At 44.2% G+C, this 17,993-nt stretch overlaps 2 protein-coding genes across 2 annotated transcripts in view; one reads left to right on the plus strand and one right to left on the minus strand.

Annotated features, from left to right (window-relative positions):
• The window catches only part of LOC106812138 (calpain-7-like), a 27,109-nt gene extending 18,526 nt beyond the window's left edge, over positions 1–8,583 (plus strand). Inside the window, exons 18-24 of the mRNA XM_014815929.1 lie at positions 2,881–3,072; positions 3,486–3,585; positions 5,048–5,250; positions 6,308–6,525; positions 7,253–7,389; positions 7,535–7,627; positions 7,998–8,583. Of these exons, the coding sequence (XP_014671415.1) occupies positions 2,881–3,072; positions 3,486–3,585; positions 5,048–5,250; positions 6,308–6,525; positions 7,253–7,389; positions 7,535–7,627; positions 7,998–8,142 (1,088 nt within the window). The 3' untranslated portion in view covers positions 8,143–8,583. The remainder of the gene's footprint in view (positions 1–2,880; positions 3,073–3,485; positions 3,586–5,047; positions 5,251–6,307; positions 6,526–7,252; positions 7,390–7,534; positions 7,628–7,997) is intronic.
• A 273-nt stretch (positions 8,584–8,856) lies between these two features.
• Positions 8,857–17,993, minus strand: part of LOC106812139 (purine nucleoside phosphorylase-like) — a gene marked incomplete at its 5' end in the record, with an annotated part of 15,814 nt that continues 6,677 nt past the window's right edge. The window contains 4 exons of the mRNA XM_014815930.1: positions 8,857–10,901; positions 11,534–11,724; positions 12,050–12,225; positions 13,249–13,352. Coding sequence (XP_014671416.1) covers positions 10,666–10,901; positions 11,534–11,724; positions 12,050–12,225; positions 13,249–13,352 — 707 coding nt within the window. The remainder of the gene's footprint in view (positions 10,902–11,533; positions 11,725–12,049; positions 12,226–13,248; positions 13,353–17,993) is intronic.

Raw genomic sequence — 17,993 nt, forward strand, 5'->3', positions numbered from 1 at the left:
TAACGCAGAACTGCATAATATGTGGATACGTGTGAAGAGAGCTTTTCCCAGAGTTGTTATACGTTATTATGGTTATTAATATAGTGCGATACTCGTAAAATCTGTCTAGTTAACCTATAAACTGTTTTACTTGATGTGAAATGCGTGTGAAAACTATAGACTTGAAAAGGGACGTTAATTACATCTGGATACAGCTGCAACGGTAGCTGACATTTCATCAAGGATGTGCACTGATATGTAACGTGTGTGTGCGTGCGTGCGTGTGTGTGTGAGCGCGTACGTGCGTGCGTGTGCATGCGCGCGTGCCTGTGTGCGCGCGCGTGTGTGTGTGCTTGCGTACGTGCGTGCGTGCGTGTATTACATGTCATATCAGTGTTTCTCGGATGCGATGCTACGTACAGTGCTAGAACAGTGTAGGACAGTAGGACAGTAGAACAGTAGTCCTAACTATATAAGGACGTGCACCTGCTTTTGGCTTGGACACCAGCTGTCTCATGTAGCCGTGCTTGTGTGTATTGGAGTCGTCCAGTGCATTCAGCACCAGGTTGAGTATCATGGCGGTCACTATCACTGTCAGCAGCAGGTTCAGCAAACTGGGTCTCCGTCGGGCAGTGTCACGCACCACCTGAAACCGTGTGATCTGACCGTCACACGCACGTAAGGCAAGCCGAATCCCTATTACGCTGGACAGTCTACACACAAATATACACCCCCTTATTATGATAGATGCGGTTGCATTATCCGATATAAGCCAATCAAATCAATGGATACCGCACGCAGTTGGTTTACGCACAGCAAAACCAAGTGCGAAAGGTGTGATGTGACCATCACGCGCACAGGTAAAGGCAAGCCAAGTCCCCTATCACACACAGTCTCTACTCTCTACACACATTCTGTACACACCTTTCTGATTATGATAGATACGGTCGCGTCATCCGATATAAGCCAATAAAATCGATGGCAAAATAAATAAATAAATAAATTATTGAACGCACGCGGTTGGTTTGCGCCACAGCATAACAAGCGGCAGGCAGATTTTTGCAATGATTCTCGTTCTCGTATCTCGGATGTCCAGAGGCATCGAGAATGATTCTCAATCCACCACAGCTCCTACTGCACCACAACCATTATTCACAAACAAAAGCAAAAGAGGCTCGCTGGATTCATTTTCGTAACCTTATCCTGACACGTGGATTCTGTCTACGCATGACTAGATGTCGGATGTCGACACGATCGGAACACACGCGCAGGCACACAAACAAACACGCACGCACGCACGCACGCGCACACACGCACACACAGAGAGAGAGAGAGAGAGACGAACACGCAGACACAGACAGACACACGCACGCACACGCACGCAGACACACACACGCACACACACGCTTACATGTACATGCGCGCGCACACGCATAGAGAGAGAGAGAGAAACGAACACGCAGACACACACACAAACAAACACGCACGCAGATACACACGCACGCACACGCACGCACGCACGCACGCACACACACACGCATACATGTGCATGCGCGCACACACGCACAGAGAGAGAGAGAGAGAGAGAGAGAGAGAGCGAGAAACGAACACGCAGACACACACAAACAAACATACGTACGCACGCACGCACAAACAAACAAACAAACACGCACACACACGCACACACATGAACGCACGCACGTACACACACGCGCACACGGTCTGTAGGCAGCTACACGCACGCGTGCACATACGCACACACACCCCACGCACACATGGACGCACACGCGCGCACACACGCACGTACACACATCAAGGCACGCGTGCGAATACCTGTTCTGTCGCGTTCTCCCTGAGTTTCATCCTTTCCATATATAATCGCACTCCAGTCAAAAGTAGCGCAGACACACATTCAGGCGCACTTCAGGCGTGCACCAGCTATTGCTCTCAAGTTTAAAGTTCTAATCCACCTAATTAAATTTCGATTTAATTCAGTTACTGGGCATTATTGAACCGAAGAACAGCCGTTAGAAATCTCATGGCGCTGTGCAGTCGTGGCTCAGTGAGAGAGTAAAGTTGAGTTCAAAGGTCACATTAGTCTACTGTAGCTATCAGGAACTCCATGTAGATATGCATCATATTTGCTTTAGGGTTGGCATGTAAGTGCGTGTTCATATATGCTATATACGTCTCGTTTATATATGCGTTGTGTTAACATACGACTGCGTAGACTCACAGTAGCCGCATCTGTGTGTTTCAGACAGTCAGAAGCTTGCGAGCCATGTTCTTTTATCAATGAATCGTCATTCAATGAGTGACTGAATGAATTAACGGATGAATGAACGATTGATTGAATAAATGAACGAATCGATGAATGAATGAATGAATGAATGAATGAATGAATAAATAATTAAATCAACTTCAATTTACTAGATGAATCGCTATCCAAGTCGTAAATTCTAGACACCGCGTTACCAGCACGAAATATTTAACGGAACACTTGTCTAATAAGTTTCTAAGCTGACTATTAATACTGGAGGGTTTATGAAAAATACAATTTAATACCCATACGCTTGAACGTGGTTCTATGTATATGTGTATGTATACTACTGCACATGAGTATTGTTCCAGATACGGACACAAGAAAACTGCTGAATTTCTGTAAACGACTTTGTCTTTATTACTGAGAAACACGTTCAACCACGTTAACAGCTCAATCTGAAAAGAAAGTAACATAGGTGTGCACTGCCGTTCCGCGAACATCCGCAAGATATGTTTCTGGTATAAGTATTTTGTGCTAAATCTTGACTAAAGTGAGTTTTTACAACTAGTCCGATGTCTTTTTCAAGCCGCTTTTGTTATCACTACCAGATGCGTGATATTCTCGTCTGCGTCCGGTAGAGATGGGCCAGGCCACCGCTACAGACATGTTGACAAAAATGTTTCAGGGCCAGCAGCTGTTTATGTTGAAGAACCCGTGGAACCACCTGCGATGGAAGGGCAACTACTCGGAGCGTGACGCGCGTCACTGGACCCCCGAACTACAGAGGGCGCTCAACTACAACCCTAAAAGTGCCGAGCAGTTTGATGATGGTGCGTGACATTCATCAGGGGTTCTGCCATTGTCCATCTTTTGTGGACGAGTAACTAATTATTACCCAGGTTGTCAGAAACATCTTAAATACTTGTCATGTCTCAAATGTGCAAAACTCATGACATTTTAAAATTATAATCTAATATGTATTAATATATTATATAATAATATATGAATATATATTAGATATTAAAAATATAAATATAAATATATATATAAATATATATTTTTATATAATATCATTATTATATATTAATATCTATTTATGATGTTTCTGTCAATGGACCCCAGGTGTTTCTTCTCATATACCTTTTAATAGGGAGGACTCGAATCATCAAAGTTCTAGACTAAATTTCCTGGTTAGTCTGATGCATCATTGTAATTTGTGCATTTGTTTTGTTGTCTTTTATAGGCGTGTTCTGGATAGATTATGACTCTGTTTGCCAGTTTTACGAGGTGGTGTACATGAATTGGAATCCAGATCTCTTTCAACATACTTACTGCATTCACAGGTATGTACGTTCGAAAACGTACGTGATATGGAAAGATTTGCCGATTTATTAGGTCCTTCCACTTATTTCAATGCCACCCACACAAAATTAGTGCGGCTGTTTGCCGACAGGTATCAGATAAAAAAGTCCAAGTCGATTATTTCGTGAACCAATTATAGTTCTGTTGTGCTACCATATTCCATAGAAGTTCGGCATATTTTTTTTTAAACAAACACCATCCGGTAATTTACGTGTTGCTTACCCTCCTGCTTTACCCTCACCCTGTCTACTAGTGATTGACAGTGCTTGCTCTGACTGTTATAACTATCGGCTTACAGAAACATCATGCTATCATGTTTTTCTACTTGGCAAGATTTTGCTGTCACCTACATTGTTTCATAGTTTTTTCACGTGTGGTTCATTCGAACTTACACGTACTTGCAGCACTCAATATGCAACATGTACCTTAAAGAACAGTTCAACTATTTCCAGTCATTGTGAGATAATAACTCCAGTAATTCGATCGCGACGGACAAACGTAATCCCGTAACGATCCCATCATTAATGATACTAGCTCTACCGGTGCGGCCCCTTTGCTCCCCCTACAGGGGGAATGAAGTAGTTCCTGTAGCGGGAGCGAAGGCGCTACATTGGTAGAGCTATAACGATCCTAACGATCCACCCGTGTGGCCCCTTCGCTCCCGCTACAGGGGGAATAAAGTAGTTCCTGTAGGCGGTGATAGCGAAGTGGGCTACAGATGGTAAGAGCTATGACGATCCTAGGGATTCGCACATTGGGCCGTGTAGCCCCTTCGCTGCCACTGACAGGGGGAATAAGAGTAGTTCTCCTGGTAGTGGGAGGCGAAGGTGGCTACAATGGTAGAGCTAAATAAGCGACGCTAACGATCGCCTACCCTGTGTAGCGCCCGCGTTCGCTCCATACCGAGGGAATAAAGTAGTTCGCTGTAGCGGAGCGCGAAGGTGGCTAGCATGTGTAGAGCTATGAGATCCTCAGGGATCCCGGCCGTTTGGCCCTTCGCTCCACTCACAGGGGAATTAAAGTAGTTCTGTAGCGGAGCGAAGGTGCATACATATGTAGAGCTATGACGATCCTAGGATCCACGGGCCGTTTGGCTCCTGTCGCTCCCACTACAGGGGGAATAAAGTAGTTCCCTGTAGGCGGGAGGGCGAAGGTGTACAGTTGGTAGAGGCTATAACGATCCTAACGATCCACCCGTGTGGCCCCTTTGCTCCCGCTACAGGGGAGTATGCAATATGCAGTTATGCTAGTATGCAGTTATAGGCTAGTATGCAGTTATGCTAGTATGCAGTTATGCTAGTATGCAGTTATGCTAGTATGCAATATGCAGTTATGCTAGTATGCAGTTATAGGCATAACTGCATCGTTGTCCCTGTAGTGGGAGCGAAGGTAGAGCTGTAACGATCCTAACGATCCACTAACCGGGTACGCCGCTCTCCGCAGCACGTGGAACGCGGGAAGCGGCCCCATCAAGGACGCCTACAACATAGGTGACAACCCGCAGTATCGGCTGGAGGTGCAGGGCGCCGGCGCCGTGTGGGTGCTGCTCACGCGACACATCACCGACAAGGACGACTTTGCGGAGAACAAAGAGTTCATTGCTATCGTCGTGTACAAGGGCGACGGCCGCCGCGTCTACTACCCGTGTAGGTGTACACCCTGTATATATCTCCCTGTAGGTGTACGCGAGATGCGCGATCACTAGAGATGCAGTGTGAGAAGTGAATCCGTGGTACCTACCACCCATGTAGGTGTACCCGCGAGACGTGGGATCACTAGAAATGCAATTAGGAGTGTATAATATAGATATATTAGTCTATATTATACACGCCTGAGTCCTGAGTCTATATTAAACACTTCTGCTTGAAATGTGATAAACTAATCTGTCGTCGGGTAAAAATGCAGCACAGTTGGCGAATGCTTTGTCGTCTGTAGTTATCAGCTTTCGAGGCAAAGCTAAAGTTGGAAGAACTGGACAAGACTGACGTACGTTGAAACTACTATTCTTCTAACTTTAGCTTTGCCTCGATAGGTCCCGGCAGATTCGCTTATCACATTGCATTTCTAGTGATCGCGCGTATTGATGGCTATTCATTACTAAAACTGCATCAACTGTTTTTGTCTAAGCTGTAGAAACTCAGCAGAACTACGCTCTATATATAGCTCCCTGTTTAATTTTATAATTAAGATACATGGGCGACAGCGTAATAGAACTGCATAGAGATGTAAAGTAACGAAGAACAGAGAGGTGGTTAAACGGCTGGAATTGATCTAGATAGGAATATATTAGAGGTAGAGGAGAGTTTGGTGGATAATGTGGAGACAGTATGAGAGGAAAAGGGTCGTAAGAAGGTAGAAGTTTCGCAATATGTCACCACGTGCAGGCTGTCACATTTGGCTTACTATCTCACATCTCGAGGATACATACAGCTCTTGGAAACCCTGTAAGGTTCTGGAATTTTAAACTGACATTTTCCATGTCAGGAAAGGCCTGGAAACCAGGTACATACATATTGTATTTGAAAAAATCCTAGACAGGTCCTGGACAATTTCTTCTTTGCCTCGGATTTTACTAACCTTCTCCAAGTGCTGAAAAATTCCTAGAAAGGTCCTGTACAATTTTCTTTGCCTCTGAATGTACGAACCCCGTTGTCTCCCCGAAAAATGAGTGGTAAAAGTTTTTTTCTCCGAAAAATCTTGCAGACGATCCGCCGCCTCACATCGACGGCGTGCGCATCAACTCGCCGCACTACCTGTGCAAGATGATATCACAGCCGCCAGGGGGCAGCGCGTCCTCGCTCTACACGCTCGTCGTGTCCGAGTACGAGAAGATGACGACAATCCACTACACGCTGCGCGTCTATGCCACCTGCCAGTTCAGCCTCCGCAAGATCGTCGACAACTACAAGCAGAAACGAAAGGTGGCGTTCCCCGGTGGTTTTTTGGCACCCCGCAATAACCACTAATAGAAACCACTAGGATTTCTTAAATTCCTATATGCATGGCCAGACCCTGCTGGGGCAGCTTACAGCACAAACCCACCACCATACAACCCTCACCGGGTGGTACAGGGGGCCACAGTGGGAGCGTTCACGTAGCGGCCCCCGTCAGGTTTCCCACCTGCGAATCCTTCTACCACACTACACTACTGCTACCCTCACTGGTAGTTTCATGGCACACCACTGGCCCGTTCCTTGATCCACCAATGCCACTCCCCACAGAATCAGTGCGGCGGTTTCACGTGCCACAACCGCAGCGCCGACCAGGCAGTGGAGGCATCAGCAGACCGAGGAATGCGCCAGCAGGGTGCCAAAAACTACCAGTGAGCGTGGTATGGTGGTGGGGTTGGGCTGTAAACTGCCCCAGCAGGGTCTGGCCACGCGTGTAAGAATTTGGGAATGCTAGTGGTATCTATTAGTGTTTTTGCTACGATGTCATCAGACAGAATAGCTAAGCCTGGAAGATTTCTTAAGAAGATAACCAATAATCGCAATCATGTTTTTTACCAAGGGTGATAAACCAAATAGTTACACATTTACACTAATATTAATGGAAAAAGCATTTATTTATGTGATCGGCAGTGGCATCGGTATGCTTCTGAAACTATACGTATTAGAAGTTCTAATCGTTATACGTATGAAATCCTAGGTTGAAGGTCGTTGGACAGCCAGGACTGCAGGAGGCTGCCTTAACAACAGGGAAACATATCGTAACAATCCGATCTACCAGGTGGCGCTGCGTGGTTCCGAGGAGAACAGCATGCTTGTTGATCTCAAGGGACCTAAGTAAGAAACCTTGCAGCAGTGAGAGTAATTTTCCCCATACCCTCAGTCTTCTGTATTTAACCGTTCTATAATCAATTTGATCAATATGCCTTTACGAATACTGTATGTCTTAAATGAATATCGGTCATTCCATGCTATTTCTTAGGCAGTACAGCGTTGGATTTGACGTCGGGTGTGTTAGCACAGACTACACGAATAGCAAGAATGTCTTCACGAAAAAAACGTCTGGAGATTTTAGGTAAGAATTAATGACAGCAGAGGTGGTTGGACATCGGCCGGTATTGAATGACATTTCGTTATGGATATATATATATTTATATATAATATATATATATATATATATATATATGTTATGTTATGTTATGTTCTCGTACTTGTCGGTGTCTACTGCACTGGATGTAGTGACAAGGTAGTAAGTGCCTTCAGGGATAAACCCAATAAACAAACAGCAGGTGCATAATAATAATAATAATATTATGAGTGCAATATTTATATAGATCCAAAATTTCCAAATCCTATCCTGAATATATTCTCTTCAAATGTAAATATGTAAAAACAGTGATTGGTGATGATGCGTCTATGCTACTCTGTATATCTGTGTATTGCAGGTCAGGGTTTGCAGTTCTTCAGATAGACAGCTTGCCGGCAGGCATCTATAACATAACTCCGTGCACGTACCGCGCCGGTCAGGAAGGTCCCTTCATACTCAGTGTGCAAGTATCCTGCGAGTTCAAGCTCAGCCAGCTACAGTAGCAGTAGCTAGCTTGTGCTGTAATGCTTGTTTGTTGGCTCAAACTGTAAGGTCTTTGCATCTCTGTAACCTTGCAAGGTTTCTGGTACCGCGTTTGGAATACCGTCAGCCAGAAAACAGAACAACGTTTGGTACCTGGCCTGGTTCAGTTATGCTATATAGCAGAGATCATACAGCTTATAATCAGAATTTTATGTTTTTTAGTTTATTGTATGGTTTAATGAACTTTTGCTACCATGTGTCGTTTCTTTGCAGCTTTTCTTGCTTTGCAATGTCGCTGATTAGATTTTATAAATCCGGTGATTTAAACTGCAAGTCAAATGTTTAGGAAAAATCTGTGATTATAGGTTTCCATATGGATGTAGACTTATTTGTATTTGTAAATAACTTATATATTATAAAATAATATAAAGTGTAATAAAAATGTCCTATATGAATTATCATATCTAACGAAATGGATTTTTCTGTCATAGTTGATAATTTACCAAAATTGGCTGGCTAGCTGAATACATGTATTATAAAGAATTAGTCAATGTCAAGGTCAGAATGTCAATCAAGAAATTTGCTAGATTTTCTGCATAATTTGATGCTGTGTTGGTAGTGCTGTAGAGTTCAAATGCTGCACAGGAAGACTTCAGATCAGCTCATACTCAGTTATTTGCTGTCAACGTTGTGTCACGATAAACACTCGAGAGGATAAAACAGAAATACCTTAATTAACAGAGAAATGCATTATATATTGTTGGTAATGTTTAGAGTTGTGCAGTGCTTATTACATTGATAGATAATTATAATTAAATACTTAAATTCTATAGTATAATTAAATAAGATATTAGTGATTTACTAATGAAATGTACAACTAAACGTTGAATATTATGCTATAACCGGACAGTCACATATTCAAAACGATAAACTGTGTAGCCCTCTCCACCTGTGTGGCCTCCCTTTCAGGTGACAGAGCAAACGGATAGGTAGAGCTCATGAATTTGATGCAAAAACACGGACAATTACATTGCTTACAACTGCTAATTGTTCTGCTGCTGCTATAGTTTGCACGGTTGAATTTAGAACTATGCTGCAAGCCATCCCATAGAAAGCGACAATTTCTTACGTATAACATTTACAAATGAAAAATTGAGGAAATTCCATTAGAATCCTTTACACACTAATAACATATACAACTAAAAGTATTGTATTATGCTAATATCTGTATAATGTTGGCCACCACACTACTAGCACCGATAATGGAACCACTACTGGCGCACCGTGCAAGAATGTGTGTGCACGTGCACAAGCGTCACTCACAACATCTGGTTATTGCTAATTTTCACAAATAATTATAGCACGAGAATGCAAGCTTGGCCGTACAACGAGAAAATGGCCACCATTTACCTCAAGCATTGATGGAATCATGCACTGTGTACATGAAGACATATATCATGTATATTAGAAATGATAGCAAGCAGCAGTTCAACGCCACAGTCTGTCTATACTCACTACGTAACAACGATCGACCCGCAACAGTTTTAACAAATAACTCGTATTCATAATTGGCCCATTACATAGCAAGAGGACAGTGTTCAATGCCTTTCCAATATTTATTCTCCATAGTGCGTTGCAGCATCAAACGGCACGTGCTAATTTTTCACGATAAATTCGCTAAATTAACTTGTGCCCTTAAATAAGAAAACGTGCCGATCTCACAAAAATATTTTCATCTCTTTTACGTACTGTATGTTCCATTCATCATTTACAGGTGAGGTGGTTTGAATGTGTAATGAAATACATTTCTTGAATGACTTCGATGAGGGAACTCCCGATCGTGTGTTAGCATTGCACAAACTCACAGTAACCAACGTTCACCAGAGTAAAACCACATGCGTAGCATTTAACGTGCACAGTACGGGTGCTTTTTGTTTACTTTCTGGATACGTTAGTTAGTTCGTGATGCGTTTCTTCTAACGAGAACAGTAAGCAGGCTCGTAGCACACCTGATCGGACGTTTAAAATGCTCACATTCGTCGAAAATTCACGTATATTATATTTCAGTGCGAGTGATACGAGATAGTTAACAAAGGATTTCCAACCCTAAAACCTGTACATGACTGCGCACACACGCACGCCATGTAAACACTGACTGGCACACACGCTGGATATGTTTGAACACACTGAAGACTTCCATCTAGCCATCGAAAAGCAAACACAAGCAACACTGAGATCGTTTAGACTATGGCTGGTTTCACTTGTGGAGTTCAAGCACGTACGTACTCACTATATTCCGTCCACTAGCAAGAACCTTTGCCAGCCTGAGTTAATAGATGAAGGTTCTTAGATTTCCTTCTTTTTCGTAAGATTTCGTTTTTCGTTTTTTTTTGCTTAAAATTATTTCATTCTCTATTCGTCTCTTTGAATATTTCTCTTATCTTCTTCTTATGAGCATCCTACACATCAGCTACAGCTCTTATAGCCACTCTCTCTGGCTTCTGCCTCCCCCTCCTCCCCGCCCCCGCGGGTTCCTCCCCCTCCTACACGGCGGCGCTGAGTTCGTCGTCGTCTTCCGGGTCCTCTATTTGCTGCACGGTGTTCAGCACGAGACTCTGCATGTCGCGTCCGCGCTTGCGGCCCGTCTCCAGCACCTCCTCGTGGTTGGCGAGCCGCACCTCGTCGTAGTCCATGACGACCATGTTGGTGATAAGCGAGATGCCGAGCACGCGCATGCCGCAGTGCCGTGCAACAATCACCTCGTGACACGTACTCATGCCTGCGAGAGAGACGAGAGAGAAAACAAGCGCGTTTCAAACTTTGTTATCGTGGCGAGATGCCGAGCACGCGCATGCCGCGCAACAATCACCTCGTGACACGTACTCATGCCTGCGAGAGAGACGAGAGAGAAAACAAGCGCGTGTTTGTTATCGTGGCGAGATGCCGCGCAGGCGCATGCCGCAGTGCCGCGCAACAATCACCTCGTGACACGTACTCATGCCTGCGCGAGGGTGAGGCGGCAGCGGGAAACCATCGATTAGTCAGTTATCGATTGATTGGTCATTGACTGATTGTGTCAACCGATCACTATTACAGTAAAACTCGCATAAGTCACTACTTTTGGGACCAGCAATTTTGTGCCGACTTACGAAAATGACGATATACGCATAAGTCATCATTTTGTCGACTTACGTGTAAGTCCGCTACTGCTGCCCGTGCTGCATGCCATAGAACCTTCCCGGTTTTCCAAGACCCCCTTATGAACCCCGTGCTACTCCCGCGCTGCATGCAATAGAACCTTCCCGGTTTTCCAAGACCCCCTACAAACCCCACGCAACTGCCCGCGCTGCATGCCATAGGACCTTCCCGGTTTTCCAAGACCCCTTACGAACCCTGTACCGCCCTACGCACCACAAGCGTCGCCGCCCAGCAGACGCAGCATCCTCGCCTCGGCGATCGTCTCAAACGACGGACCTCCCAGCATGCAGTAGACGCCCTCGCGCATGAACTTCTCGTGACCCAGCTCCTTGGCGGCCTGGTGCGTCAGCTTCCTCATCTTCGCGTCGTACGCGTTGCTCATGGCGATGAAGCGCGGTCCGAACCTGCGTGCGTGCGGAGGTCAACGAGAGGTCATCATAAATGGAGGGTCAACATGGAGAGTGTGGGGTCAGCAAGAGGCCATCACTGTTTCGTTTTTGTGTGCGCTCGTGTGTAGAACCAGAACAGGCGATAGAACATGGAGCTCAGTCGTACCAAACTTTATTGCTACGCCATAAAGTTCAGAGAAAGACAGTGGCTCCACCTATGATCAACTTAATATAATTTGTCTTCGCACAACAATCGCTGCAGGAAGAATTCTTACACATTCACGCTTTGACGCGTCGCGCGCACGACTACAGTTGCCACTCACATGCGTCTCTGACTCACCTCTCATCGTTGATCCCGCGTAGGGGGTTGTCACCGGCGAACCCGGGGAAGTACAGCTGGTCCTTGATGATCATGATGTCACCGACGTTGAAGGCCGGGTTGAGGCCGCCGGACGCGTTAGTCACGATGAGCGTGTGAGCCCCCATGAGGTGAAACACGCGCACGGGCATCGCGCACTGAAACGCAACACACGGTCGTACGGTCGCATATGTAAATAGCTGTCAAGTATTAAACACACGATCATACGCACACATATGTAATTGCTGCTTAGTAATATATGATCAGGAGTGAACTAATTACTAATTAGACTAATAATAGACTATTCTATTATTATTCACTCCTGATACGATCATACGGTCACATATTTAATTGCTGCTAGGTAACACATGATCATATAGTCCTATATGTAAACTACTCCCAACTACAGCATTACACTCATTTACCAGTCTGTCAGAGACCATGCCTCACATGGCCAGTTTTGCTATGTCAGCCAGGCTAGACCAATTTATACGTGTTTTTTATGCACACATGCAGAAACTGTCGACTCCGTGGCACTTTTCATCACCAGCAGCAGCAGCATTTTTTATCTCTCGCCTATTGCAACACCAGCTGGCTAGAGCACGCCGACGACCACTCCAGGTGGCTAGGTAAAGTATTTCGAGTACTGCACTTTACACAGATGAAGCACAGGATGCGCGGCAACCTGCAATCACTACCGCGCACCGAGTAGCAATGGCAATCGGTTAGGATTTCATCATCAATCATCGGTTGCACCCACCCGATCGATGATCGAAGATAATCGGTTGAATGTTATCGATCGCGGCTACCAGATATTGAAATATATAATCTATCATATAATCAGGAGTCTATCAATATCGATTTCATATATATCATATTGTCCATATTGATAAACTCCTGATATAATACAGTATTTTTTTATAATACAATATTCTAAAAGCCATGTAACAGTAGGATTATACTTGCTAATGTTTGGTGTAGGTTAGGAAAGTAACAAACATAAACACACAATAATAAAATAAAGAGTCATTTGATCAATGTTCGCAAACTATAAATTTTTTTTTATGATAATCGATTATTTATTTTCATAATCGAGCGCTTAGTCGGTTGCTGCAAACGACTGACTTTCGATTATAATCGATCATCAGGACATCACTAGCACTGAGCGCATGCATACGTACGGTTGAGATGGGGTAGCCCTCATAGGTGTGGAATCGTCCCTGCATGCAGACCACCTCCTTGCCAGACAGAAGCCCAAAGACAAGTCGACCGGCATGGCCTGGCACTGCAAACATCATCGTAACAATATTATATAATATCTCCAACAATGTTATGTAAACAAACATACTGTTGAACTGCCACCTATGAAATGCCATCCCCTTCAAAAATCATTTTCAAACATTTCAAATACACAATTTTAAATCAATTTAAAACATTTCAAATTAATTATTAAAAATACAAATTACTTTATATTCAATATATTGTTCGAGAAATTTAGATTCAAAATTTAAAATCAATTCACAGAATAACAAATCAATTTATTAACTTGCAAATTAATTCACAACTTTCCAAAATAATTGCCTGATATACAAATCCCTTCACATCATTGTAAAAATTCATTTTCTAAATGTACAGATACAGCCAAGAGCAAAATGTATACACTTAGTCTACCAAATTTAATAAATCGCTACAATGCTGGCCAAGGGAAGGGCCTTGAGATCCCTGTTGACTATAGGTTGGTTGGAGATAGGGCTTACTTGAAGAGGTTCACAAGGAAACTTCAAACCAAAGAATTTGCTGAAGAACTCAGTATTGGTGACATTAGAAAGTGCTAACCAGCATTCAACACAGCTCTGTGATTGTTTTTATTCAACAAAACAATACATCTGCTGGTCTATTGGATTCTGAATGGACATACAGTACTGTAATGTGGAAACAATACATCTACTTATTTATCATGTGCTGACAAGAACTATGTTTCACTGAAGAGACGCTTGTATCCTTGTTTGATAATATTTTACATTTGCAGATATATGTAAATAATGCAGTACTGTGTCTCAATAACAATGCCAGGGTTGCTAGCACATTCATCGATATTGTTGAGCTCATCTTTTTTATATTACATGTGTTTATTTTTACACAGTGGCTATATGCCCGGCAGCCGGCGTATATCTGACGGCTGCCGGGCACGGTCTTCGATTTCCTAAATGCCCGGCAGTTTTTAATTTTTAGCGTTATCTCAAGTAAACAAGGGTTAGGGTTAGAGTTAGGATTAGGGTTAGGGTTAGGGTTAGGTTTAGGGCTAGAGTCTAGGGTTTTTGTTAGGTTTAGGGTTAGGGTTAGAGTTAGGGTTAAGACTGCCGGGACATTTAGGAAAACGAAGACCGTGCCCGCGCTGCGCGGCATTATAGCCACAGTGTTCTTTTTAAGTCTTCATCTGCATGGGAAAATTAAGAACCTACTTTAAAACTTGCCTAAAACAGGTCTTATGTAAGGGGTCTAAATGGGAAATTTTAGCCTAACAGGTTCTTAAAATCTAGGTTGTTATACGCGGGTTTCTACTGTATTTGATCACCGAAAATTCGAAAGCAGCTGCAAGAAACTGTTTACCTGAGAAATCTTTGTCTTGGCATAGTTACCTTCAGGGGTATTATTTGAAAAACTAATCGTGATAACTCGTGACATACATGTAAACAATGCGTTTCGCCCACTGCATATGTCGCGCAGCGTGATTGTAAACTGAAAGAGCCGATAGCCGGCAGAAGAATGATGGCGAATGACAAGAGGCGAACTGTTGCCAAGCTGCGCACCACAGTGTACGCTCAATAAGGGCAAGTTGCACTGATCTCTATTATACTAACTAATTAATAAATCTAATTAATTCTAGTATAATAGAGATCAGTGGCAAGTTGCCAGTCGAGTGCGGAATTAGCTGCGAGTAACTTAAAATCGTTTCGCAATTGGTGGTGACCGTGGGTCTGGTCTGAGCAAGGTGTCTTCGAGATTTTCGACCAATCGACATGACTAAACGATCGACACATGGTTATTAATATTATATAGGTTATTATATGGTTTATTAGACTGGTGTACGTCAAGGAGCTAAATATAACCTGAATATAATAAATCAAAACTAAATAAAAAGAAGTGATGGAGGGCACAATGACAAGTGTAGGAAAGACACTAAATGTACAACTGACGCGTGTCTGTACCACTGATCTCTATTATACTAACTATATAGAGATCAAAGGAGAGGATAGAGAGAGATATAGAGTTAGTATGGTCAGTGATGTTAGAGATCAGTGGTGCAGATGGGGTCGTTGTCGTATCAGGGTACTACAGATATGTACCCGAGGTAGTTTTAGGTTGTTTAGCTATTATGTTTATATTTTATATGAGGTATGTTTAGGGTTAGGGTTGTGGTTAGGGTTAGCGGTTAGGGTTAGGGTTAGTGTTAAGGGTTAGGGTACAGTTCTGTAGTCAAAAAGTCTTGGTACACTTTGTGCAGGCCGCGTAGCCAGCTTATAATTGGGGGGCGGGGGTCGTTTTCAGTGTTGGCCCCAATTTGCTCGGCAGGGCGTGTACAGGATTTGTAACGCAGGGGGGGTCTAACGCGTTCACACGCAAAGTTGCGAGCAGGCGCAAGGGGGGGGTCTGGGTCTGGTCTTAAATTTTTAAAATAGACCCCTCAGATTGGCGTTTCTGCGCGAGCAAGGGGGGGTCGGACTGCACCGCGGCCCTGCTGGGGGAGGGTGTGGGAGGGGGGTGTTCACTGTTCACCCTCCCGCACGATGGAGATTTTGCAATTATTACACTAAAATGGAGCGACCTGAGGTGAATTTCTTGCAAATTAAAAAAACATTTTTTTTTTGCTTGGGGGGGCTCTGGGGGGTTCGTTTGAACCCCCCGAACCCCCCCTGGCTACGGGCCTGCTTTGTGTATACATATATGTACCTCGGGTACATATCTGTAGTACCTGATACGACAACGACCCCTTGAGCATCAGTGGTCTGTACTCTGTAGCTGTGGACTGTACCGTCTCTACAGACGGATCTCTACAGATCAGAGCCTCTGCACTGTGGTTTACAGTATACATGTCACCGTAACATGTGGGGGTTTTCCGAGCGTGTGACTCGATGTCATTGAGCTATAAAGTTAGCGATGAACAAAAGAGACTAAAAGGTACGTTGTTTCCAGTAGACTCCACTGTATATGTGCTAGGTGTTCACAACCAACGCATTTACAGCTACGACTCATACGCGTATATTGATCGAGTCTTTCAATTTCCACGTACGGTAGTAACCATGCCGCCTACACACACGCGCACGCACACGCATACACGCATCCACTCACGCACACGCACACACTCACTCACGCACATGCGCGCACTCACCCACGCACGCACACCCACGCACTCGCTCATGCACATGGGCGCACACACGCGCACGCACGGTGATTTCCGGCAGCCTTTGTGCTACACACTAATGAGATAATTTCCATATATCAATGCTAACACCGCATTAATTAGTTTACCTACGCCGTAGCACTATAGCTGTGACGAGTCTACTCTTCTTTCTACGACATTACCATTATCACATCAGGAGTCTATCAATATATATTGATAGATATATTGATAGACTCGATAGATATATATATATATAGATATATATATATATATATATATATAGATATAGATATATAGATATATATTGATAGACTCGATATATATTGATAGACTCCTGATCACATGTATAGACAATTCATAGGAAGCTTCTAGGCATGCGATATTATAATGCAATATGCAGTCACACACACAACAACATCTCTTGTTAAATTCCTCACGAAAATAGCACAGACATTGCGCAGAAACAGATTTTATTTAGCCGACTGGCCAAAGTCGAAGTATGCACTGTACGTGTACTTTCCAACCAATAAAATGATCTCTGCAAGGGATCGGTATAGATTGATAGATACTGGGGCCCGTTGTCAAAAAATAAACTAGTCTCAACGAGTCAACGTTAAGGGTCCATTAGTCTAATGCTATTAACATTAGTCGTGCTACGATGTTTCTGGTAACGGGTATCGCGATCTTCCCCCACCCTTCTAACGGCAGACCTGTATATCAAAACGCATCAGCATTTGCTGTGTGTGGGGGGAGGGTGGTGCGTGCGTGCGTGCGCGCGCGCGTACGTGTGTGTGTGCGTGCATGCGCGCGTACGTGTGTGTGTGTCTGTGTCCGTGCCTGTCTGTCTCTCTACTTCTCTCACCCTCTGCTCTGTGTGTGTGCGTGCATGTTTCTGCGTGCGTGTGTGTCTGCGTAGGCCACTACACTGCTTTACTAGACACGGCTATCGGCTTATATTTTTGTACGTGTTCCAACAGCTGACGATCAGCGTGAGTTTTACACACACGCACGCACGCACGCACGCACGCACGCACGCACGCACACACACACACACACACACATACACGTGTCATAATAACCGTACTCGAACATCTTGCAGGAATGTAAACAATTGTTTTTTCGTACATTCGCGAAGCATCAAGCTCTTGGAAGCATGTAAACTTCGTCTCGTGATAGTCAGTTCTTAGTTCGTTACCACTGAGTGATAAGTTCGAGTTAAGCTGTGAAACTGGGTCGATTCAGTAGTACACATATTAGCGAGTACACGCTGCTGCTGCTGCTGCTGCTGTTGTTGCTGCTGCTGCTACTGCTGCTGCTTCTACTACTACTACTACTGCTGCTGCTGCTGCTGCTGCTGCTGCTGTTGTTGCTGCTGCTACTGCTGCTGCTGCTACTACTACTACTACTGCTGCTGCTGCTGCTGCTGCTGCTGCTGTTGTTGCTGCTGCTACTGCTGCTGCTGCTACTACTACTACTGCTGCTGCTGCTGCTGCTGCTGCTGCTGCTGCTGCTGCTGCTGCTACT

The sequence above is a fragment of the Priapulus caudatus genome, unplaced genomic scaffold, assembly GCF_000485595.1.
Source record: "Priapulus caudatus unplaced genomic scaffold, Priapulus_caudatus-5.0.1 Scaffold612, whole genome shotgun sequence".
Taxonomy (NCBI): domain Eukaryota; kingdom Metazoa; phylum Priapulida; class Priapulimorpha; order Priapulimorphida; family Priapulidae; genus Priapulus; species Priapulus caudatus.